The sequence below is a fragment of the Girardinichthys multiradiatus genome, chromosome 13 (genome assembly GCF_021462225.1).
Source record: "Girardinichthys multiradiatus isolate DD_20200921_A chromosome 13, DD_fGirMul_XY1, whole genome shotgun sequence".
In the NCBI taxonomy this organism is placed as follows: domain Eukaryota; kingdom Metazoa; phylum Chordata; class Actinopteri; order Cyprinodontiformes; family Goodeidae; genus Girardinichthys; species Girardinichthys multiradiatus.
The window spans coordinates 8,181,462-8,208,062 of record NC_061806.1 but is presented as its reverse complement, the minus strand read 5'-3'; the positions used below and the strand labels follow the sequence as shown (position 1 = coordinate 8,208,062).

At 42.6% G+C, this 26,601-nt stretch overlaps 1 protein-coding gene across 3 annotated transcripts in view; it reads right to left on the bottom strand.

Moving 5' to 3' along the window:
* The window catches only part of trappc9 (trafficking protein particle complex subunit 9), a 319,159-nt gene extending 299,950 nt beyond the window's left edge, over positions 1–19,209 (bottom strand). The window contains exons 1-9 of one of the 3 annotated variants that reach the window (XM_047383974.1): positions 19,002–19,209; positions 16,583–17,184; positions 13,826–13,971; positions 13,182–13,307; positions 8,984–9,010; positions 7,886–8,007; positions 4,936–5,061; positions 3,646–3,862; positions 228–371 (exon numbers count right to left, since the gene is read on the bottom strand). In XM_047383974.1, coding sequence (XP_047239930.1) covers positions 228–371; positions 3,646–3,862; positions 4,936–5,061; positions 7,886–8,007; positions 8,984–9,010; positions 13,182–13,307; positions 13,826–13,971; positions 16,583–17,166 — 1,492 coding nt within the window. In that variant the 5' untranslated portion in view covers positions 17,167–17,184; positions 19,002–19,209. The remainder of the gene's footprint in view (positions 1–227; positions 372–3,645; positions 3,863–4,935; positions 5,062–7,885; positions 8,008–8,983; positions 9,011–13,181; positions 13,308–13,825; positions 13,972–16,582; positions 17,185–19,001) is intronic. The other 2 variants (XM_047383972.1, XM_047383973.1) reach the window with 2 other exon arrangements.
* Positions 19,210–26,601: the final 7,392 nt, after the last annotated feature.

Genomic DNA, 26,601 nt, shown 5'->3' with positions numbered 1-26,601 from the left:
AAAAACATATCAACTGGCTGGACAGAATTTCAGCTTAGAGTACAATGCTGCACTGCAAGCCAAGTAAACAAGCTTTGGCCACTACTGTGCAGAATTAGACAAGGTACCAGACACCAATCTCCACAAACAGGTGGGACTGTTTCCTTTGATGGCTGGGTGTAAAGCTAGAAGGACCTCAGAGGACTGGAAATGCTGAAATGGAACACTGTTCTCTGCCGTTTACTGACCTTGATCAGACAGGAAATCCAGCATGGTCTGCAAGAGGAAGGACAGGTGGCGCACAGACAGGCCTGGGTTGCCCATGCGGCGGGAGGCGTACACCAGCTCGTGCAGCAGGCGCATCTGTACAGCCGCCCAGCCTCTGTGGGTGCCTGAGACAGGGACGACAGAGAGAGAAACACGCTCACAGGGCTGGCAAAGCTCATTCCTGACGTCTTTCATGTAACATTATGGAAATATCATATCATCACATTCATGGTGTTGTAGCACAATCTGCAGGACAAAAGCCTTCAACCTTGATCAAAAAATTGAATGAGAAAGTGTGTCCAAACTGTTGACTGGTAGTATATGTTAAAGTTCAGTGTAGTTTTCGCTTTACATAAAGATTTTTCTCATTCCTCTTTGCAATAATGCTCAACCTCATATCAGATCAAACTAAATATGGAGCATCTGTGAACAGTTATTTAGTGTTGAAACAGATTTTTGATTAGATTTGGCCCTAGACTTTGACCTGTGTGTTCATGGCCTTTGTTCTGCTGGAAGTTGACCTTTTACCTCTATCTCAAGTCTTCTGTAGCCTCTAACTGGTTTTCTTGCAGGATTGCGCTGTATTTAGCTTCATCCACCTTCCCCTTTCCCTGCTTCAGTAAACGTATCCCCACACCATGATGCTGCCACCACCATATTTCACAGTGAGGATGGCGTGCTCAGGGTGATGGGCACAGTTAGTTTTCTACTCCACATAAGCTTTTGCAAGTAGACCAAACAGTTCATCATCTCATCAGAGCGCCTTTTTCCCCCGCATGTTTTCTTGTCTTATAGCAAACTGCAAACAGGACTTCCTTTGGCTTTCTTCCAACAATGATTTTCTCTTTACCACTCATCAAGAAAGGCAAGATTTAAGGAGACTAATACCTTCCTGTCAACAGATTTATTCACCTGAGTGGTGAATCTCTGCGGCTCCTCCAGAGTTACCATGGGCATCTTGGCTGCTTTTCAGGTTAATGCTCTCCATGCCCAGCCTGTCATATTATGAGGACGGTCATGTCTTGGTAGGTTTGCAGTTGATTAATCCATTTGTCGATGATGGCTTGACCAGAACTCTTCTCATGTTGTTTTATCACATAACCCTTCTTTAAACCTTCTCCCTGACTTGTCTGCTGTGTTCCTTGGTCTTCATGATGCTGTTTGTTCACCAATGTTCTCTGATAAGCCTCTGAGGCCTTTACAGAACAAACGGATTTATACTGAGATTAAATCACATAAGTGTAACTCTGATTACAGATTAAGTGATGTCTGAAGGTGACTGTTGACCATGGATTTTATTTAGGAACATCAGAATAAAGAGGGGCTAAAGTCAGATGCATGCTACGTTAAGATTTTTGTTTTAAAGCATGCCTTCTTCTTTTCCTCTTCACAATTATGTTCAAAACCGGCTGCCCAGTTATTTGGAAAGATTTGTTTTATTATTGAACAACTACAGAGATCTCGGTAAATCCAACCCAAATCAGACATAAACTGATCTGACCAGTTTAGGTCAGATCAGGAAGGGAGCCATGTCATCATTCACCTTTAAGGCCTTTACTGGCTGATGATGTGTTGGATCTTTGTCCTGAATAAAATCGCAGTCTTCTTTAAAGAGGCAGACATTTTCCTGTACTGCTGCTTGAAGAAAGTGTCTTCTATGAACTACCAGTAGGCTTTGGAGTTTTAAAAAGTCCATCTTTAACTCCAAAAGGGTCCAACAAGCTAATCTTTAATAATACCAGCCCTTTCTAGAACCCCTCCTCCACCTTGCTGGTGTCTGAGTCAAAGTACACTGACAGTTTGTGGTTGTAACGTGGCAAAATGTGAGAAAGTTCAAGGTGTATGAATCCTTTGGCGAGGTGCATTTTTAAGCATTGCATTTCTCGATTCAAATGTTTGTTTTTTTGCCATATCATATCCCTTCTAAACAGACTAAACATGTGTGTCATACATTTTGCTGGTTCTGAAGCCTCTGAACTTTCCAGCCTGACATCAACAGAGCCCTCGGCCTCCTAAAAGTTGCCCTGCTTTTCTCTGTGTTACTGACTGCTGACTCACTCAGTGGGAAATATGTGCTGGGAAGGCAGGGGGGTACACAGAAAGGAGGGAGGACTTTAGATAAAGCCATAAATCTTTCCTCAAATAACATCAAATACCTCCGCTGCCTTGCCATTATCAGCACTTTTATTCCGTGGTTGTTTTTCTTTCTGACTTCTTTATCTATCTGAACAAACTGCACATGTAGTTCCTTCATAAGCATTTTTCCCTCTATAGTGAGAAACTGCACCCACTTGGTAGGCTAAAAATAGCTGACTTCTACCTGTCTGCCAGGACCGGTGCTGATCCAGGACTGTAATCCAAAGGACACTGGATTTACCGAGGCTGTCGCTCTCGCTCTAAAAAAAAAAAAAGCTGCATTTGCTGTACTTTCAGCCCTGGAGATGTCTGGCAATCCAATTAACACACTGCCAAGATAATGACTGTGCTGCCACAGCCTAGCGGCTGCACTGTCATGCAAACCTCCGTCAATAGCTGCTGAATCCTCAGGCTGCCTCTGATCTGCTGCACAGGGGGATGAAAACCAACATGTCACACCTCTATAATAAACAAAATGTAAAAAAAAACTTATAAGTCTGCTGATGAAATTAAGAAAAACTGAACAGAAGGTTTATTTGAGCTGATGGCAAGATATCTTTAATGGACTATTTGCACCACTGCCTTTCAGAACATAGCAGCCTTCCTGAAAAGATCCACTGATCCACATACTTCTTCATCTTCTACAAAACTCCAATAAAATACACTGAAGTTTGGTTGGAACATGGCAACAAAGTAAAAAAGCTCAATCCTTATGCAATGAAATCAGCCTTCGCAATTATTTTCTTTTAGCATGATTTCTGAGGATATTTATGAAGGGAGTAGTGTGTTTTATGAAGTCCAATATCATATATTTGTTCATCTTTCAGTATGAATTCCAACATGTTTCCTCAGATTCCATCCCCTGTTCATAAAGGGAACAAGGCCAAAGATTAAAAACATACGAGAGAGAAATCCTCTCACAAATTCACTCAAATAGCTCTCCCTTGATCAAATACAAAAGTTTCTGAGTGCATTTATTCAATGTGAGCTTCGTCTTTTATTGCCATTGCTTTCAGTGGTTTGACAGCAATGAGCAGAGGTCAAGAGTCTGTAGAGCCCTGAAACTTATCACAAAGACCTTAACACAGAGACTCCAAAAGCTGATGTCAGGTCTCATTTGTGCTTCTTTCTGAGTTAAGTGGTAGCCAGAATAAACTGCACACCGCAGCAGAACTCTTGCTGCACAAAACAAAACCTTGCAGTCAACATTTAAGACCTCTACCCGTTGATTTAACGATCCAACCTCCTTGTGTCTCGGCCTACTTTTGCTGAAGTCCTTGGGGTCGAGTGACAGGCTGTATCCGGGTAAAGTCTCCAGCAGCAGCTTGTAGCAGGCCCTCCAGCCCGGCTCAGGGATGGTCGGGGCCACGCACTGCATGGCCGCGACGCGCTTGAAAAAAGCCGACTTGCGGCGGAAGCCAATAAGCTCGTAGAGCTCGGAAAGGATGCTGTAGCGCTGGATCTTCTCCTCCTCCGATAGCTGCAATTATGGAGAGCTAATTAGCATTTAGCAACATGTAAAACTCATCTGCAGTTACAAATCACACACTTATGCTTTTCATTGCATCATGGTGGAGGCTGAGCGCCAACCTGTGAAGACAAAAATAAATGCAATAGCTGAAACAATCGATGATCCTTGGCCTGCTGTAGCATCTTTCACTTGTTTTGGGAGTTTAATACTCATTTCCTTCAAAAACCCTACCCTGCAAGCCTGCTTCCTGACGCTGCTGCAGCTGGATGTGAATCATTAAGTCGAGCTGTCACTTTAGGAGTGAATGTCTGTCAGATGGAGCCGATGCACAGAGAAGAAGTTAACCTGGACCTTGCAGAGATGGACTCTGCCCATTTGTCTGATGCTGATTGAGTGCTGCCTCAACTGCACTGATGGGTCTTTGGTATTTTTCAAGCCTTTGTTTGGTACATTTACCCACTTATCTTTTATTAAAAAGGACAAAAGAGAAAAGAGGAAAACAACTTGTATAATACACATGAAGAGGCATTTGTCCACCTTTCTGAAGCTGTTCAACCACTTTCCAAGTAAAATAAAAAAATCTGTTGCTTTTATCAATCAGCAAGACAAAAAAGTAAAAAACCAACTGCTTCACAGTTAACAAATAAACAAGGTGTTTTAATAAGCTGCAGTCTGAACACTACATTCTGTTTTCCATGTTTAGGAATTGCTGTTCTAGCATCTCCTGATGGTAATAAAGTATGCTGTGCTGTAATGTTTAGCTTTTGTATTTATAAAAATGCACAAACAAAATAGTATTTTCCTAGTTTTCCTGGCTTTAGAGCTACCTTGGATTAAAGACAAGCTGGAAAAGCACGACTCAGTCAAGCCTGAATTAAACTATCCTTACTTCTTTCAACCAAATTGTTAAAATCAGGCTATCCCTCCATCTAGATAACCATCGGATCAATGTTTAAGCTCTTAATGTTTCGGATAAGTTACATAATAACAAGCAGGAGTGATGTGAACAACACACCAGAGTCTGAGAGGTTTACCACGTATTCTTGCTGGAAACGTTGTTGTTTCCCAGTCTCTGAGCATACCTGACCCAGGTTGATGTAAACTGCATTCTGCAGGAACTCTGAAGCCTCCCTGGCTCTCTTCTGGATGGCCAGCACCCTGACAGCCTTAACGCAGGCCTCCAGCTCGATCACACCTGCGTTCTTGTACTGTGGGAGAGTTAAGGAGGAGATGCTCAGGATGATAAAAATAAAAGGCCAGAGTTTAACAACGCTTCTCATAGTTTCATCCTTAATACACTGTGGATTTAAATAGAGTTCACACCCCTGTTAAAATAGCAGATGCTGTGAATTTTAGATGAAAATAACTCTGTCAAGGGGGAATAGGAAAAAAGCAGAAACAATCTGATAGTTTAAGTGTGGACATCCTTGTGACTTAGCAGTATTTGCTCATCCCATCTCCAAATCACACAAATGTTCTGTCAGATTAAGCCCTGCGCTGTGGCTGGGCCACATCAAAGATGATTTTCTCCAGGTGAATGCTTGGTAAATAAAGTCTTTCTTCATCTTTGTCTTCCTAGCAGCCCCCTGAAGGAATGGGTACCATTGGTATTTGGAACTGTTCATAATTTCACCCACCCTGACAGAAACCCCAGATCTATCTGAAGAAAAGAAACCCCATAGAATGATGCTGCCATCACCATGTTTCACCATGTTGTGCCAAAAAAAATCCTTTTATAACTGTGCCGGAAAGGTTTGAGTTTTATTTCAGCAGAGCACATTTTCCTAAAGTTTCTGGGAGATTTTAGCCTGTGGATGTTTTCTTCAGAACAAAAGGCTCTCCACCCCTACTCCTTAGCCCTGATGTGTGGAGAATACAGCATATTCTTGTCACAGCAGATGGAGAACCCAACCTGTACTTTGCAGCAATCCCCCGTATTGAGCATACATGTGGTAGCAGTGGATAGGAGAACTCCTTTTCAACAGGTAAAACCTCCAGTGAAACCTGGCTGCCAAGAGGGACTGGGGGTTTGACATGACAGAGCAGACACGCAAAACACACTGAAGCCCTGATCCATTAAAGAGTTAATGGCAGCAGTATCTCCTTAGGTGTTTTATCAAAGAGAGACGCACAGCTAAGAAAAAGAAACATGAAGTTCCTGGCACCAGTAGCTCTGCCGATGATCCCCTCCAGAAAGGTCCAGACACCTAAACGCAGGGCCAGATGTGACTTCCATGGAGATATTAGAGATGTGAAATGAAACGTTTAAATTAAATATCACGGCATTATAGGCTGAGGAATTTTTCCGCACCCTTCTCCTGACCGATACATCTGTATAATGAGATCATTTTGATCCTGTCTGAAAGCTATTGCTTTAGCTAAGGAATTAAATGTAAGGCAACCCCCACTAGGACAGCTGGACTCTATTTTAGGTTAATCCAATCAACAATAACTGATGGTAGTTTTGAACTGGTTTCTGAAACTGGGGGGGGGGGGGTCATTCACCTTTCAGGGAGGAAAACAACCCCAGCACCAGTTGCTGAGGACTCCGCTCATACTTTAAAGAGACCTTTTTTTTTATCTCAGTCCCACAACTTTCTCCCACTGTCTTTCCTAATCAAATTCAATGAATATTAACTGGCTACGTGTTGAAGAGTAATTTAATCCTGAAAGAAGTATACACAGGTACAAGGGCTGAAGGTAGAGGCGTTCCCTGCAAAAAGGAAATGAAACTGATGATAAAACCGACAGTTGCTCCTGAAACGTAGGCAATTGACATTTCCATAAAATGATTAGAAGACGTAAAGAAGCCGATATGTATGGTGCTTTGAACAAAACACTCTTTTAAAGGATTATCAGCATAAAAGGCTTCTGTTTACATGCTGTAATGGTTTGTAGAAAACTGACTCTATATGTCCCATTCAGCCTGTGCTACTCAAATACAATGTTGTCCCCCTCTGCTACTGCTGCAATCATACGTCATCCAATACTGCCCCCTGCTGGGAAGGATTAACATAGCCATGCTGACATGAAACTGAGTTTCAGAGTTGATGTTATAAAAAGGTATCAAGGAACAAGAGCTTCAGCTAACGATTCATCTGTTGACTATTTTTTTCGATTAACAGATTGATAATCTGATGGCAAAATGTTCTTAATAAGAGATTTGTTTTTCAGAATTTAAACCAGGTGAAGCTAAGCTTTCATCTTTTAGAACAGAGGCTCATTTTAATGGTAATAATAGGAATGATAAGAGAGCATTCTCTTAATAAAGATTTGGAAACATTTTCAGACACTTACTGTAGCCAGGTACTAAAAGCTCGAAGTAAATAAAATGATAAATGAAAAGTTATGTGTAAAAACATTTTTCCATTTTACATTATGATCGCAAACCTTTTTGCATTTTAATGGGATTTTAGGTGACAGAGCAATCCTAAATAGTGAATCATTTTGCACAGTAAGAAAAAAACAACACATGGTTTCCAATGTTTTTCTTCTTTGTAACACTCCTGAAGCTCAGCCAGACTGAACCGTGGGGGACTGTGAGCATCTATCTTGAAGTTTTGTTTCGGATTCCTATAACAGTCTGGACTTTGACTGGGCCATTCAAACACATTAATATGCTTTGATCTGAATCATTCCATTGTAGCTTTGGCTGAATGTTTGAACCTGAAGCTCCGTCCCAGTATGAAATCTTCTGCAGCCTCTAAAGGTTTTTCTTCCAGAATTTAGCTCCATCAATCCTCCATCAACTCTGACCTGCGTGTCCCTGTCCCTGTTGAAGAAAAGCCTCCCTGGAGCATGATCCTGCCACCACCATGTTTCACTGTGGGAATGGAATGTTTAGGGAAAAGATAAAACTAGCTACCCTTTCCCTCCACTACCCAATTATGCACAAGTTTCTGCTGATCAATAACTTTTATCCCAACAAAATACCATGGAGTTTGTTGTGTACCATCACAACATGTAAAAAGCACACAAAGCACAGTGTGTCTATTTCATTCAGTTGGTGTGCTTCTATCATAAAGTCAGTACCTTTCCGTAGTAGGAGATGGCCTCTTTGTATTTCTCAATAATGTCCTCAGGACTGAGGCAGTTCTTTGCTCGTCCAATCTCTGTGCTGGTGTCTGCACTGATGCCGTTGGTTGTCAGGGCACCTACAACCAAAACAAGACACAATAACATTATTCTAAGGAAAAAGTCTCATTGAATCTGTTCCCTTATGAACACCAAGGAGAAAACTGCAAAACCAATGAAGAAGAGAGCTAAGAGCACCACCCACTTTTCCTCAGTTGCCAGAACAGCATACATATCCACAAGGTTTGGACGAAGCTGTTCAGAAATAACAAAGGCTGGCCCAGTAAAACATTATGACCCCCCCCCCCACAGTAAATAAAAGGTAAGATGACCAGGTATCTGAAACATCAGCTTAGAAACCATTTAACTCTAAATAAAAAGTAAGGAAGGCTAAAGATGCCAGAAACTTCCACCTAAAATGTGTCAAAAGCTAAATCAAAGTGAATAAAGTCAATTAAGATTGAAAAATGAATATTTAGAGTTCAGACAGAAGGAACCCAGGTGTGTCCACAGCAAAGGTGGGATGTTTCGATGTTTCTGAACTAAACAGCACAAGCAACATGACAAAGGGCCAAGCTTCACAAGCTGCAATAAGTGCAACAAAATCTATTCAATTGGTGTAAAAAAAAGAAATCAATATTTCGTTGTCTTAAGCAACTGTAAGCAAAATAAGAAACTTAGGAATATGCGCCACAGAAGTTGAACTATCAACTCTTTGTGTTTAATAGAGTTAAACGACCTCATTCTCTGACAGGTTTAAATTCAAGAGTGAAAGTAGGATGTAAAATGTTAGAATAATCAAGATAGTCGCTGCTTAAAATCTAACCATAAATGTGATTTACTGTTGTAATTTCATACAGAATAAAAAGAAGTTGTAATAAGCGATAGAGTGCAAAAAAATATTAACCACAGGGATGAACACCAGTGAATTTGAAAGCAAAAACAACAGAATAAAAAAAACAAAGTGCTGCTGTTGAAAACAAAAACATGTGAGCATGTGCAAACTGAAGGACTAGTGTCTAGAGGAGCTACGGGGGTTAAACAGTCAGTCCATACCTGGATCAATGAGAACCTCCTGAGCCCCTACAGACAGAGAGAGAGAATGCAGATTCACAAGATGACACAAGGCGCAGGGTTAGCAGGGTTAGCGGCCACGTTCTGCTTTATGTCTGCTGCTGCATGCTACAAACTGCAGGGTGTTCATAATGTGTTGATAACATAATTAAAGTTAAACTCACCAAAGGAGCTGCGATGTTTGCAGCCAGTGTCTGTGTCTGACTGATTCTGTGCAACATACAGCAGCTACACGTCATGCCTAAAACCTGCTAAATGTGGATTGTGACTTCATTTAATTGTCAGGCTGAATGTTCAATATCTGAAAGTATTTTCCCGATTCTTTGCTGGTCAGCTACTGTATGTCAGCGTATTAAGTTGGTACATAGAGCTTAAAAAACTACAACCTGAATTCCAGAAAAATTGGGACATTCTTTCAATTTGAACAAAACGAAAACTCAAGGACTCTCGGATCACATGAGCCAATGCATATGGCATGGACAGCTCGCATGTTTAGGAAGGAATTATAAATGCTGAAAGGTTTATGAAGGTTTTAGAGCAGCATATGCTCCCCTCCAGACGACGTCTAATTCAGGGAAAGCCTTGTGTGTTTCAGCAGGGCAATGCAGCTATTACAACAGCATGGATTCATTGGAGAAGAGTCTGGGTGCTTGTTTGGCCTGCCTGCAGTCCAGATCTTTCACCTATAGAGAACATTTGGTGCATCGTTGAATGAAAAATAAGACGACCACAAACTCTTCAGTAGCTGCAAATCTATATGCAGCACCAAGCTCTATTAACATAACTACTTCCTAACGTTTAGCAAACATCATTCAGTGGATGAAGGTGTACAATTTCTCAGTTTAAACATTTATTTTTATTATAATTATGCTCTGTTGTGAATAAAATATTGCTTATGTGAGTTGAAAGTCTTGTTTTGTTTAAAAAAAACATCCCAACTTTTCTGGTATTTAGGAAGTAAGAATATTAATGGGTTCTGACACATTCTATACAGTATCCACAAATGGATAACATAAAATAACTGCAGATCTTTCTGCAATTATAATATTGGAAGCTGCAAAAATGAGGGAGGGATGGACGGACGGACAGACGGACGGACGGGCGAGGATGGATGGATGGATGGATGGACAGAGGGGTGGATGGATGGATGGATGGAAGGATGGATGGATGGATGGATGGATGGACAGATGGATGGATGGATGGATGGATAGATGGACGGACGGATGGACAGAGGGATGGATGGATGGACAGAGGGATGGATGGATGGATGGATGGATGGATGGACAGAGGGATGGATGGATGGATGGACGGATGGATTGATGGATGGACAGAGGGACGGATGGATTGATGGATGGACAGAGGGATGGATGGATGGACAGAGGGATGGATGGATGGATGGATGGACGGACAGAGGGATGGATGGATGGACAGAGGGATGGATGGATGGATGGATGGATGGATGGATGGATGGACAGAGGGATGGATGGACGGATGGACAGAGGGATGGATGGATGGACAGAGGGATGGATGGATGGACGGAGGGATGGATGGATGGACAGATGGATGGATGGACGGATGGATGAATGGATGGATGGATGGATGGACGGACGGACGGATGGATGGACGGATGGATTGATGGATGGACAGAGGGATGGATGGATTGATGGATGGACAGAGGGATGGATGGATGGACAGAGGGATGGATGGATGGACAGATGGATGGATGGACGGATGGATGAATGGATGGATGGATGGATGGATGGATGGATGGATGGATGGATGGACGGACGGACGGACGGATGGATGGACGGATGGATTGATGGATGGACAGAGGGATGGATGGATGGATGGATGGATGGATGGATGGATGGACAGAGGGATGGATGGATGGACAGAGGGATGGATGGATGGACAGAGGGATGGATGGACGGATGGACAGAGGGATGGATGGATGGATGGACAAAGGGATGGATGGATGGATGGATGGATGGACAGAGGGATGGATGGATGGACAGAGAGACGGATGGATGGATGGACGGAGGGATGGATGGATGGAAGGATGGAAACACATATTTTTCTATCTTTTTCAGTACTAATCCAGACTTGAGCACTGAGATCAAATTCCAGATTATACATGAACCCTATGTAGAAACATTTCTATCCTGATAACTTATTGACAAGCACTGTATGGTTCTGATATTACTGAGACATAAAAAAATTTAATCAGTTTCACATGTTCTCATGAGGTTATTTTTACTGACACTTTTGACTAATATATGTTCTTCATCAGCATTAAAGTTTAACAGTGTTAAAAGCTTGTTAATTAAAAGGGAAAGATGGCCAACATCATTAAGCTTACAGTGCCTTGCGAAAGTACTCGGCCCCCTTGAACTTTTCAACCTCTTGCCACATTTCAGGCTTCAAACATAAAAATATAAAATTCTAATTTTTTATGAAAAATCAACAAGTGGGACACAATCATGAAGTGGAATGAAATTTATTGGACGTGTCAAACTTTTTTAACAAATAAAAAACCGAAAAGTGGGGCGTACAATATTATTCGGCCCCCTTGCGTTAATACTTTGTAGCGCCACCCTTTGCTGCAATTACAGCTGCAAGTCGCTTGGGGTATGTCTCTATCAGTTTTGCACATCGAGAGACTGAAATTCTTGCCCATTCTTCCTTGCAAAACAGCTGGAGCTCAGTGAGGTTGGATGGAGAGCGTTCGTGAACAGCAGTCTTCAGCTCTTTCCACAGATTCTCGATTGGTTTCAGGTCTGGACTTTAACTTTGCCATTCCAACACCTGGATACGTTTATTTGTGAAAAATTCCATTGTAGATTTGGCTTTATGTTTTGGATCATTGTCTTGTTGGAAGATAAATCTCCGTCCCAGTCTCAGGTCTCTTGCAGACTCCAACAGGTTTTCTTCCAGAATGGTCCTGTTTTTGGCCCCATCCATCTTCCCATCAATTTTGAACATCTTCCCTGTCCCTGCTGACAAAAAGCAGGCCCAAACCATGATGCTGCCACCACCATGTTTGACACTGGGGATGGTGTGTTCAGGGTGATGATGAGCTGTGTTGCTTTTACACCAAACATATCGTTTTGCATTGTGGCCAAACAGTTCGATTTTGGTTTCATCTGACCAGAGCACCTTCATCCACATGTTTGATGTGTCGCCCAGGTGGCTTGTGGCAAACTTTAATTGAGACTTTTTATGGATATCTTTGAGAAATGGCTTTCTTCTTGCCACTCTTCCATAAAGGCCAGATTTGTGCAGTGTACAACTGATTGTTGTCCTATGGACAGACTCTCCCACCTCAGCTGTAGATCTCTGCAGTTCATCCAGAGTGATCATGGGCCTCTTGGCTGCATCTCTGATCAGTCTTCTCCTTGTTCGAGATGAAAGTTTAGAGGGACAGCCTGGTCTTGGTAGATTTGCAGTGGTCTGATACTCCTTCCATTTCAATATGATTGCTTGCACAGTGCTCCTTGGGATGTTTAAAGCTTGGGAAATCTTTTTGTATCCAAATCCGGTTTTAAACTTCTCCACAACAGTATCTCGGACCTGCCTGGTGTGTTCCTTGGTCTTCATGATGCTCTCTGCGCTTTGAACAGAACCCTGAGACTATCACAGAGCAGGTGCATTTATACGGAGACTTGATTACACACAGGTGGATTCTATTTATCATCATCAGTCATTTGGGACAACATTGGATCATTCAGAGATCCTCACTGAACTTCTGGAGTGAGTTTGCTGCACTGAAAGTAAAGTAGCCGAATAATATTGCACACCCCACTTTTTAGTTTTTTATTTGTTAAAAACGTTTGACACATCCAATAAATTTAATTCCACTTCACGATTGTGTCCCACTTGTTGATTTTTCATAAACAATTAGAATTTTATATTTTTATGTTTGAAGCCTGAAATGTGGCAAGAGGATGACCAGTTCAAGGGGGCCGAGTATTTTCACAAGGCACTGTATATAGGCAAACATTAGGAGAAATTATACACATTCCAGCATTAAGGAAAGCTAAAAGTGAACACAAACAAAGAAGTTTAGCTGAGCAATGCTGAGCAATGTTAAAGCTTCCAGCCAGCAGAAACTTTCTCTTTCTCTCACTCACTCGGGGGAGGCCGCGTTTCTGCCTGTAGTCTGTTAGAGTTGTATGCCTACCTGGTCTGTGGCGCTTGCCTGCATCGGCCGGATGGGAGATGCTGGGTTTGCGTGCGGCCATCTTTCCCGCTGTGCCCCCAGGGTAGTGGAAAATGACAGAGGCTGAACATAACCCTTCCAACGCAGCTGCAAACAAACCCACAGACATCACAACATATGGTTCATCTCCTCAGCTTTCTGGATCCGGTGTGTTTGAAAGCATCTGAAGTTGGTATTCTGTGATCTGAGTTTGTGCTTGTAAAGTAAAAAAGGTTTGAGGGGTAGGAATACTTTTGCAAGGCACTGCATGTGTAGTATGCAGTTAGTTGTCTGAAAACACGTTTTGGTTGAAATTCAAAGATGTCATTACATTAGGGTAAATAACTATTTGTACAAGGCCTGCACATCCATTGTTAAGCTCTTTATTACCAGACACATGACTACTGAACGTCCCTTAGAAAATAGTTTTATTCAAAATACTAATGAACCTCTAAAGCTGCATCATCCTAATATTGATTTTATGCTATTATTGCCAATGGGACTAAAGATGAAAATGAGTCCCTAAATATTTACTCACATGATGACATGCTAATGTTCATTAAGATGCATTCTTCCTTTAAAAAAAACTAACTCAAAACGCAGAAAATCGTTACTGCGATGCTTACCACCAAGCCAGAGGAAATCATTGACTCCTCTGAGCAGCTCCACAGCCATGTGGTAGTGGACCAGCGCATCCTGCAGCATGCCTGCCTGCAGGCACAGGTCCCCGACATGCTTCCTCATCCGGCCCTGGCAACGCTTCTTGAAATGCCTGGGTGGGAAGTGGCCGAAATGAAGGGGAAAAACATTTTAGATCCACTACCAGACGAACAAAGTGGCGCTGAAATCTTTAACAAAATTAGTTGCTTTGGCTCCTGGTTCAAGACAATACTGGAAGTTTGCAGCAGTAAAATCAGTCAGTTGGTGACAGGACAGGAGTCTTATCAGTCAGCTAAAAGGAAACAAGACTAGCCTTCCTAGTCAGCAGCAGAGGACAAATGTGATCTGGAAGAGAAAATGCAGAACAGGAGCGACATTTCACTGGAGGAAAAAAGGAAACAGCTTCACTAGGATACAAGGGGAATGTAACTACTTCCATGAAATATGTAGGGAACTCTGCAGGACATGTAAGCTCTTTACAAACACTAGGAAGGTCAATGGAAGACAATAAAGTGTCTCAGCAGGTGGCCAGGAGCCCAGCAGGAAATGCAATCATAGATGCATAAAACAGAAGCAGGGCAATTAAAAAGGAAACTCCAAATAAAAAGCTTCCAATTTAAAATAAGCCCAGTCGGCTTATTAAAAAAAAATATGAGACACAACCTATTAGCTATTTTCTGAGTCCATCAAATCAGCTAAAAAGGGTGCACCGATTACAGATTTCTGGCTAATAACTGATTACCGATCTTTAAAAAGCCTCACCTGCTGAGTCCGATTTTGGCCAATATTGATTTTCTTTATAACTGACACTGTCAGGTGTCATAAGTTCACAACATACCTTCAGTGTTCCAATCTTATGTTGTCAACAGTGGGAACACTATTGTAAACCGCGCACATGTGAATGTGAAATTGTGGGCGAGTCTGTCAGACAGCCCTCTCTCACGGCAGAGCAAAAGGGGAAAGTGGTTGACTTTCAGACCTTTGCAGAGGTAGATAAGATCGGTTTCACATGGAAGTATCAGCCAATCGCTGATCAACCAAGATTACGGAGATCTGGGCCAATCGATCGGTGCACACAATTTATTTTCACTACTTAAAAACTTATTTACTATGATTGCTTTATCTTCTTCTTTTACTTGCTTTTACAGATGGTCAATAATTTTTTATATATATATATATATATATATATATATATATATATATATATATAGTAAGCCCACTGCCTGAGGGTCCCCCACATTCCCATCCACCCTCCTTTCCCAAAGCTGTATAATCCTAGTCTGTGACAGAGCAGGAGCAGCTGTACACTCAGCTCTCCGCGACGGGAGTCAGGCCACTTAACGTGAAAGCCCAGAAGTGAGCATCAGAGATATCTCACAGCAAACAGCGACAGAAATATGTGTGGACTTAAAACAGGCTTACTGTGGAAAACGTAGCATGTAAAATAACTAAATAACGTGGTTTAAGAAAGCTAATTTGAGTTTTTCCTGGACTTGAACCACATGGAGCAAAGCTAGAACAATTCTTCGATTTATAGTTACAGGAAAAAGCTTTGGCCGTGACACAGATATTGCAGCTGTAGGGAGTTTATTTGCATGTATTCTTTTAGATAACAGTACGAATCAGATGCGTATTACTCAATTTAAAGAGCTGCGCAGGCTTGAAAAATTGACTTTATGGAAAAAACCCATCATCTAACAAATCAGTAGTGGTCTATCGTCAGCACAGGTGAAGCTGGGAAAGAGTCCAGCTGAAATGAGTCGGTCTAATTAAAGGACTAATCAACAAGGGGCAGATGTATTAGCAAGGGTTACCTTTAAAGTAAGCCCTGCCATTTTGTATCAAGATGGCCTCCTGTCCACAGAGACTGGTGCAGATTAGAGAACACAATTCTGGATCATCAAGAACTTCAAGGAGAGAGGTTCGGTTACACTAAAGAAGGCTACAGCAGGAGCAATACGTTTGGTCAGGAGTCAGGAAGAAGCAGGGAAAAGCACCTTCAGAGCAGAGCCAGGCATGGACCGGTGAAGGTACTGGCATCAAGGTCTGGCAAAGTTTTAAAAGTTGCCGGTTCAAAACCACCAAAAACTAAATTTCACCATACCATTCCTAAGGTTTAAAGTCCTTGCCCAGGAAAATGGTCGAGTGACTAACCCTCCCCCACCTATTTCTGCGCTTAGAAAGAGGCTGCTACACATCCACACAAAAAGCACCTGAAAACGTCTTCTCAATTCTATTAATTCTAGATTCTACCATCACTTTAGTTTGTGCATTATATCAAAATAACAATACACAAGAAGTTTTATTAACTTAGAAAATCAACATGATATTTTAGCAGCACTACGGGGGAATAAGTTTCACTTTTCTTATATTGAGGTATTAATTTTTGGTTCATATTTTAAACACGGTGCCCTGAGAGCCTCATACCGGCCCATGCCTAGGCAGAGTTAACACATGTGGGATCAGTGGAGGGAAACTCACTTATTGTGGTCTAAGATCTCACCTTTTCACACCCAACAATAAACTCACAGGACAGTATGAAAGAAAAACAGAAAGACAAGTAAAGCAAGGAAATCAAACAAAAACAAAAGCAGAAAAAACAAAAGAAGCCAGATTTTTGAGAAGATTTTAGAACAGACGAGGCTGAAAAAACACAGACAAGATCCAAGACACCTAGCAGGAAATTCATTACATATTAGATGGACAGTAGTGGAAACACTCACCTGCTGTCTGTGTCCAAACCCACAAAATCCTTCTTTTCAAAAGGAACACAGAGCAGTGGAATCTTGTCACCGGACTTATCCGTGGCCCGGTCCAGTCGCTTGGACTCTAGAACAATAAATATGGACTCCACAAAGTCCTCCACTCTCCTCTCCACATCAGAGCACTCCTCAAAGCTGGGGTAGAAGGCCACGTCGGTGCGCTGCTGCTCAGCAATCTCCCCCTGCAGCCCGAACACCAGCAAGCGCGAGTCATAAAGGGTGGAACTGTACACCTCCTTCTGGCCGTGGAAACGCTCGGCGGTCTGGGGCCAATCCTTGGCTGAGCTGCATGTGGTGATGGAGACGAGCCCCACCACTTTGCGGTGCGTCTGGAAGTCGCCCCACTCATTGTTCTCGGCCAGGTAGTGGTGGCGATAGCGGATGTAGAGCAGGCGTTGGGAGTCCCTGATGGTTACCTGGCTCACACTGGTGATGCGCTTGTAGATCTTGAAGAACTGGTCCTCGGGCACGATGCCCACTGGTTGGACCACCACGAGCACCGTTTGGTGGTCCTCGGCACACTGCATGTAGTCTGGGACGCTCATCTTTATATGTAGCTATACCTATGAGGGACAGGAAGACACACTTGTCTAAAATAATTGGAGGCTTTCCCTAACTTCAATCCTGAGTGTGCTAACAAGGTGATGACTTAAGGGAGCTGACTGCATACTGACAAAACAATTTTCATCATTTTATTTGTAAAAAATGAGAAAATCATCCATCGTGTTCTTTTTTGTTATACCTGCTACCAAAAATAATATTCAATATTAGCAGCTTTAGCAACACCCACTTTTTAATTTCCACAATAATTAAAAAGTAAAAAATAAAATAAAAATTAAATAGTGCATTTTAGAGAATATTAAATCCATGTAGCAGGTTTGACTTGCTTAAATGCTGTGATTACCAGGCTTAATCCAACCAAAAGGGTTCAAAAACACCCAAAGTTACCAAATATTGAATAACAAAATGAACTAGGACCCCTTTAAACCATGTTTGAAATAATTTCTCTTCATTTTAGTATAGATCTGCTAGCATACAGGCAACAGACAGCTAATTTCCCCTTGATTGGCTCTGATTTGTGTATGGAAGGTCAAATATTTTAAAATCTGAATTATTTTCCATTTTCATTACATAGATCGAAGCCAAGGACATTTTCAACCTATAATCGCATGAACCAAAAGAATGCACGTTGCCGCCGTTTCTTTTGTTTGTTTGTTTCATAAAAATCCAATAAAGGGAAAGGAAAGAAAATGTATTTCAGATTTAATCCTACCTCTCTCAAAAAAAACCTACATGTGGTATATTCCTCTAACTGCAGTCAGACCAAATGAAAACCAGAAACTCTAAGGCTATATTAGGAAAAAGAGGCGATATGTGATATAAATGGTAAAATTATGTAAAAAATGATAAATAAGCAAACAACTAAAAAGTGTGTCTTTCTGATTTAGGTTTACAGCAAACATAGACCCCAGATAATAAGTCATCTGTCCAGCTACTGGAAAAACCAATAAAATATAATGTTCCATCTCAACAAGGTTTCAGTTGCTCATAGGTAATGTTGCCTGTTCTGGTATTAAAACAACTTAGTTGCTGCTTCTTACTGACTGTACCACCTTACCACTTCTTTACCTTCTTACACATTTTAAGCTGCATTAAACAAATCGTCACCGTTTATATTGCAGGCATAGAGAGCCTGAACGCATGGCACTAAAGGAATTAGCGAACACTAGAGCCAGGTCTTTAAGTCTGCATATTGCATAGAGTTATATTCCAATAACAATTTGCAACATATATTGTGCAGCCCTAGGGTGTATGTCGATTTCCCTGAATGTTATGGTTTCAAGCGGGACTTGATCCAAACTGTTTTAATTCATATTTGTCAGTCTAGTTGAGGTGTTGCCTGTCCCTGATTTTATTTTATTTTAACCTATAGCAGATCAAGTCCAGAGTCTTTAAAGGTGATGAAACAGAAGCTGTGAGTCGCACACAGGAAGGAAAACCCGGATCCCAGAGAGTCCCCCATTGAAACCAGTGATGCTACACCTGCTGCTGTCTTTGTGACATGTAAACAAGGTACAGTGGCCGCTAAAAGTGACAGTTTGAAACATATCGCCAAGCTCGATTAAAAAACAACAAAAAAACAAGACATTTAAACAGGAACAAGATATCATTTTATGAGCTACTGTATTGTTTCAACAAACAGCTTCTGGTACCAGTTACTACAAGTGTCACCTAGCTTAGCCTAGCTGCCTGATAAATGCAGACGCTGCTAACAGCTGCTAAACAGCGACCATACAGAGTGGAAACGCAGGACAGGTGTGTAAATATCAGCCAAATTTGTCGCTTTAAAAGCGCAACAATAATTGATCATTAACATTACCTCAGCTGTTGCCCGTCAGATTTTACAGCTTCCTTCTTTGAGCCAGAGTTCACCAACATCCGGTGAGGCAGTAGCGGAACATCCGGGAATATTTTCAAAGCAAAGGCCCCAAACACGGTTTTGTCCGTGGGGAGAATATTGTTACAAATGCTTTTTTGTTTACATTGGTGTACAGATCACTAAGCATTAATTACTGATCCTTGTGGCTTCAGTTGAATTCAGTTTCCCAGAAACGTATAATGTTGCCTCATCAAGCAACTTGGATTCTGTGCCTCTTCGTCTAGACACTGGGACTTCCAGCTAGAATCATTTGTTCCTTAGCCCAGGTAAAACACTTCTGACAGCGACTCTGGTTAAGGAGTGGATTAACCCAAGGGATGTGACAGTTGTAGCTCATGTCCTGCATATGTTTGTGTGGTAACTCTTAAAGCACACTGTCCAGCCGCAGTCCACATCTTGTGAATCTCTTTAAATGCTTCTCACAGTTATCCTCGTACTGTGTGCATCTTTTACCAGCCTTTTTTCTTCCACTCAACTTCCCTTTAATATGCCTAGATACAGCACTCTGTGAACATTGTTAGTGTTGGAGTTTGTTATCTAGAACTCCTGCGTGCTCGTTTGTTTTGGTAAAGCTAAGTCCTGCTATACTGTTTTAGTAAAACTAAATAATAAAAGAAAATAAAAAGACTGCGCAGTCAAGTTATTCTGGCTGGCCAGGAGAAACGCTGCAGCCCCGTTGCTGCTCACCACGAACGCTTCTGCCTTTCTCCCCAGCTTCAGCAGTTTTTATTGAAAAGCCAGGCATGTACATGCAAAACAAAACACACATCCTATCAAGTGTCAGTTGGCCTGTCTGAAGTATCTTCATTGTTGCCGGGTAGAAAAACATACATTCTTATCAAATGTCAGTTGAGCTGTATGTCAGTTGGACTGACTGATATATCTAAGTCAAACACACACAGAAGCCTGACTGTTAGCCAGGCAAATTATATCTAAGTTAAACACACACAGAAGGCCTGCCAGCCAGGCCACCAAGCCACACAATACATTTTATTTTACACATTATTAAACATAACTTGAGCATAACAATTCAGACCCTATTAAGTATTTTAAATGTTTCCAACATTACCCCCTTTTGAAGTCTCAATAAGACTTCACCCTAAAATGCCCGCAGATTATATTTTAAACAACTTTAAATCTTCAGCATGCCTTCCTGCTCCTCATCATCACCGACTACCTCTAGCAGTGGCATCATGGTGGGATGCTGAGAAGCCTTCCCTTCAATAGTGGAGGTGATAAATCTTACCACCAGAAAACTTGTCAGTAATATAATCTTTGATACCTGTAAAAAAGAAGTTAATAGAGATACAAAAGTTTTAGTTCAGTTTTTTTTTTTTTATTCAGTATTTTACAAGTGGGAGGGAAAACTCTACCACTTTCAGTGAGAGGGAAACTCAATCACTGCCGCCTCTTCTCCTGATTGTGCTTTCTCCTCTTCAGCTCCCAGGTGTAGACTGACCTGGAGCCTTGCGTTCTCACACCAGGGGATTATTCTGCCCCTTCAGTGGTGTGAGAAATCTGATCTTCAGCTCTCAGGTGTAGGCTGACCTAGAGCTTTGCGTTCTCACCCCTGGGGATTATTCTGCCCCTTCTGTAGGGTGAGAAGGTGGCTCTTCTATTGTCGTGTTCTCTCTCAGGTTTTCCTGGACCTCAGCGAGGGATCTCTGCGGAGCGTCTGTCGCTGTACACTGACTCCAGTGGTACCAGGTGTCGCCTTTACCCTTGAGTCTCACCGCATGTGAGGTTCTTTCTGTGACCTGGAATGGACCGGTCCACCTGGGTTCTGACCACTTCCTTTTGATCACCTTCAGCAGGACCCACTCAGCTTCCGAGGTTGTGGTTGGCTGGGGTCCCTCGGTTGGTTTCTCTGGAACCTGTTTTGAGAAGGCTGCAACCAAACTGTGGAGAGATCTGTAATAATCACGGTGAGACATAGACTGTTCACATTCATTTAGAAAAGGTAGCCTGGTTTGGGGACCTGGAAATGGTCTACCTGTTTGCAGTTCATGGGGGGTCAGACCATGCCTCTGATTTACAGAGCTTCTTACTGACATTAAGGCAAATGGTAAGGCTGTGACCCAATTCATTTTGGTCTGTGCACAGATTTTAGCCAATTTGGTTTTGAGGGTCTGATTCATTCTTTCCACCTTTCCCTGGGACTGTGGATGGTACACTGTCCCAAAGGAATGTTTAAGTCCCACAAATTTCTCCACTTCTCTGAGCTCCTCGTTTTTGAAGTGGGTGCCATTGTCTCATCTTATTTTGGCTGGGAAACCGTGTCTGGGGATGTAATGGTTGATCAGACACTTTACCACTGCTTTGCTGTCCTCCTTTTTTGTAGGCCATGCTTCTGGCCATCCTGTGAATGCATCCACACATACCAACAGATATCTGAACCCATTCACTCTCTCAGTCATATCTGTATAGTCAATGATGATTTATTTCCCTGCAATAGGATCCACTGGGAATTTCCCTGGCACTGGCTTCAGGGTAGGTTTGGCATTGAACTGTCTGCAAATTTCACATGAGTTTATCCAATGCACTGCCATTGGTTTTAAATAAGGATGCCAACCAGTGTTCGAGATTTTTTATCATTTGTGTGGTCCCTACATGCCCCATGCCATGGGCGTCTTCCAGGGCTGCTGTAGTGAGCCCTGGTGGCAGGATTGGACGTCCGTCTGGACTTCTCCAAAGTCCATTTTGGTCCTCACTGCCTCCTCTCGCCTTCCACATCGACTTTTCTTCTGGTGAGGCCCACTTTTGTGGTTTCACTACTTCCTCCAGAGTGGGCTCTGGTGTCCACCCTACCTCCGAACACAACAATATATTTTTTGGTTGATACCCAGCACACTGCTTCGCTGCTTGATCTGCCGCCTGGTTACCCTGTGCTACTCTGGTATTGCTGCTGTCATGTCCTTTGCACTTGATAACTGCTACCTCCTGTGGTAATAGCAATGCTTCAGCCAGCCTTTTCATTTCCTGTTCATGCTTAATGGGTGTCTGTCCTGCTGTCCTGAACCCTGTTCTCAACCATTGCTTTAGTTCCACGTGAACTGCACTTGTGGCATATGCTGAGTCTGTGTAAATGTTTACATTCTGTCCTTCTCCTAATTTTAGGGCCGCTATCACTGCCAAAACTTCTGCTCTCTGCGCTGATTGTGTGTCTGTCAGCCTTTCCGCTTTAACTGTTACAAAGTCTGACCCCTGAGTCTTCCACCACTGCATACGCTGCTTTAAGTCCTTGTGTGTCATGTCTGAAACAGCAACCATCTGTATACAGATTTCTAGCATCTGTCAGAGATGTGCTTTGTAGGTCTGGTCTGATTTTTTCATTAAAGTCAACTTTTTCTGCACAGACATTTGGTTCTCCTGATGTCATTCTGTCTGCCATGTTTATGCCTTCTTGTGTGTATGTGATGTTAGGAGCTTCCAGCACCTTGCTCAGTCTCTGTTGCCTCAGTGGTGATAGTGTGAATGTTTTTGAGTTCACAAAAGCCACCACGCCATGTGATGTGAGAATATGAAGAGAGTGTCCCATAACTACATGGGCTGTTTCTGGATTATTTTGGCCATCCCTGCTGCATGTCTGGTGCATTCGTGATGCCTTTGTTCCATGTTGTCAAGTATAACACTTATGTACATAAGGACAGTTCTATTTCCCCCCTTTTACGGGAACAGCACTCCATTGGCTGTGTGTGCTGTTACAGAAACATCCAAATAAAATGGAAGCGTGTAGTCGGGGTGTGCCAAGTGTGCAGCTTGCGATGAGCTTGTTTTGAGAGTGATAAAAGCTTCTTCAGCCTCTCGGGTCCATTCCAGGGGGGCAGTGAGATTTCTCATGCCCTGTTTTTTCACTAGATCTCTAAGGGGAGCTGTGAGATCAGTGTAGCCAGGGACAAATGATCTACTGTATCCTGTAAGGTCCAGAAATGACAACATGTCTTTTACAAAGAGTGGTTTTGGATGAGAAAGTACTGCAGATTGATGCGCAGGGGACATGCCTGTACCTGGCTGGGAGATCACCCTGCCCAAGAAGTCGACCTGTCTTCTGCAGATTTGAAGTTTAGCTTCACTGACTTTATAGCCTGTCTTGGCCAAATGTGAAAGAACCACAGCAGTAGCCTCCAAACATTCAGTTACAGTAGGTGTGGCCAAAAGAATGTCATCAACATACTGGATTAGTATAGTATGTGGTGGGAGTGGGCAGTCTTGTAAGGAGTCCTTAAGAACTTGGTTAAAGATTCCTGGGGAGAGAGCAAAACCCTGTGGCAAACGAGTGTATTGGTACCTACGTGATCTATAGGTGAAAGCAAAAATATCCCTGCATTCTTCAGCTAAAGGCAGGCAAAAGAAAGCATTTGCCAGGTCAATGCATGTAAACCATGCATGTTCAGGATTAAGATTAGTGAGAGCAACATTAGGATTTGGAACAGGGACAGTAGGAGTGGACAGTGCTGCATTAACGGCCCTCAAATCGTGTGCCATTCTCCATTTCCTTGTTCCTTTTTTCTCAACTGGTAAAATAGGTGTATTCCACGGGGAGGAGTCAGCCAACTCTAATACATCGGCATTCCACAGACCCTCAATTGTGTCCTTAATGCCCAGTTCAGCAGCGGGTTTATGAGGGTATTGGGACCTCCAGATTGGTTGATCAGAAGTAAGCTGAAAAGTAATGGGAGTACAGTGTATGAGGCCCACGTCCGTGTGGAGGGCATGTTTTGTACAACTGCAGCTGCCAGTGGGTGATCTGATTTTTCTCTACCATGATGTCTGTCTAACTGTACATGTTCCAGGGTGCCTACATCTGTGGAATGATTAAGAATACGATAAGTGTTCCCTGAAGGTGAATAGGAGAGGTTAGGAGTAGAAGAGAGGTGCCAATCCTGTAGGGAGAGGGAGCGTTTTAACACACCCCCTAACTCACGTGCTTCATGTCCTGGATGAAGGGCTAAAGAAACATGTGGAACGCCATCAGACCACATTTTAAACCATCCTTCCTGTTCTTTGGATAACTGTACAGAGGCGACAATGCCTTCTGGAGCTACATAAATGTCAGTGGTGACAATGTCCCACGTCTTACCCTCCAGCTCATCAGCAAAGCTTTCCTGGTAGCATTCACAGTTATTTCTGTCATAAAACAGGGTGACATGTGGCGGGTCAGGGGGAGGGATATAGGGTGTGTTGAAGTTTCCCTTTAACGTGTAACTCCTGCGTGTTCGTTTATTCACCGTAAGCTGAAAGAATCACACACCTTAGAATACATCACACGGAGACAGCTGTATTCAAAAATACCTGGGCCCAGGGGAAGAGCTCACGCAGAGATGTCTTCTGAGCTTTTTTACTGGGCTCATGTCTTTTATTGAAACATACATGAAGAATGGGCAGCCCCTGTTTACAGTTTTTTTCACACATATAGTTACATACACACTTTTCCGGCTGACCATATTTAGAAAGTTATTATTCTGCATATCTTGCACCTGTACTCTGCTTTTCTGCTGATATGAGAAGGGAGTACTTGGCCCGTTAATCTGTTCACATCCTTTTCCCACCCTTACAGTTCTTCAGTATTTTTCTGCTTCACCACACTCAAGGCCAAGTTTGTGCAATACTATTCTGCAGGCCACTAACACAGGTTATACATTTTATTTCCCACACTGGTTATGAACATAATAATAATGCACACACAAAATATATCTCCACAATTTCCCCCTTTTGAAGTTACCTATGTGACATCACCCCTACTTGGAGATGCTAAATAAAAGAGTTTAGCAGTCATTACAACCTGTGGAGCAGAAGGAAATGTTTGTCATAATGCTTTTTGACCCTGCCTCCAATGGCATGCCATGTGCCCAGGGACTATTGCCTGTCGGGCCTTTGTAGTCCCAAGGATGCTTACAACCTTCTAAATCTTGACAGGGAGTCATGACCCCTCTAACTGGAGGGTGTCCATCCGTGCTTTATTCCATAGTCTGTCAAATTTTGCCAATATAATATTCTACCATCCTTCTGTTCCCTAGACAGTAAAGAATTAGTTCCTTAAAAAGTTTTCACACCTTACAAAAAGTATTCACACCCTAGACAGTAACACATGTTAGACAAGTTTTTTTTGCCAAACAAGTTTTAGCACTCAAAAGTATTAGCACTCCAAAAAAGTATTAGCCCTGTGACTTACTCTTACGTGTTAATCTTCGTCCTCCTCCTCGTTAGCATCAACCGCAAAGGAGGAGGTGCGGTTTTCCCTTCAATGGTTGTAGTAATAAAGTGAACCATCAAAGATCTTATGCATGGTACACAGCAACATCCACAGGTAACCATAATAGCTACGAAAACAGCAATGGATATGAACAATGACATAATCAACCCTTTCCAGTGTCCAAACATGCCCGTTATCCAGTCCTCCAGGGGATTCTCAGTTTGGCGACAATCAGAGCATGTCTGGAATGAAAGTTCACAAAACAATCCAAAAATCAATGCAACAATGAAGAATGCTAAAACATCTATACCTACCGTGACCCAACCCTTAAGGGGCCTGGGTCCTAGATTTTGACCTCCCATACTTTTCAAAGGTACCTGCAAAGGAAGATGAGGATTAACAATATGGTGAAACACAAAAAACCTCTTTTTTTTTATTCAAAAGTTCAGAGTGTTCAGTTCAGTTCAGTTCTTCGGTGGGAGAGCAGCTACGACCACCAGTGAAAGAGAGGAAAGCTCAATCACATCCGCCTCTTCTGTGTGATGTCCTGGTCTTCACTCACAGGTGTAGACTGACCTGGAGCTAAGTGGTCTCACCAGGGGATTATTCTGCCCCTATTTGGTGGGACCACTGATCTGACGGTGCACCTAAAGTGTAGACTAACCTTTAGGTGTAAATGAACGCTTTCTCACCCTAGGGGATTATTCTGCCCCTTGAATTGGGTGAGAAGGGTCTTCTGGTGTGCTGGTGTTGTCCCTCAAGTTCTGCTGGACCTCTGGCAGCGATCTCTGTGGTGCCTCTGCTGCTGCACACTGGCTTCAATGATACCAGTGTCTCCTTTGCCCTTGACACTCACCGCATGTGAGGTTCTCTCTGTGACCTGGAATGGACCGGTCCACCTTGGTTCAGACCACTTCCGTTTGATGACCTTCAGAAGGACCCATTCTGCTTCTGACGTGGAGGTTCCGACCCTGTTCTATGGTTCTGCTGGGATCTGCTTGGAGAAAGCTGTGAAAAGGCTGTGGAGAAATCTGTAATAATCACGATGAGACATAGATTGTTCACACTCAGTGAGAAACGATAACCTCGTTTGGGGGCCTCCAAGGTTTTGCTGAGCCTGTGTTGTTTTAGAGCTGTCATGGTGAAACTTTGAGAGTTCACATATGCCACCACGCTGTGAGTTAAAACATTCAGAAGGTGTCCCATCACTAAGTGAGCTGTTTTTTTTTTTTTATTAATTTTGCCATCCCTGCTGCATGTTGTGTGCATTGTGGGTGGCGTTTTTCCATGTTATCCATCATTGCTGAAACATACATCAGCACTCTTCTCTCTCCCCCTTTTTTTCTG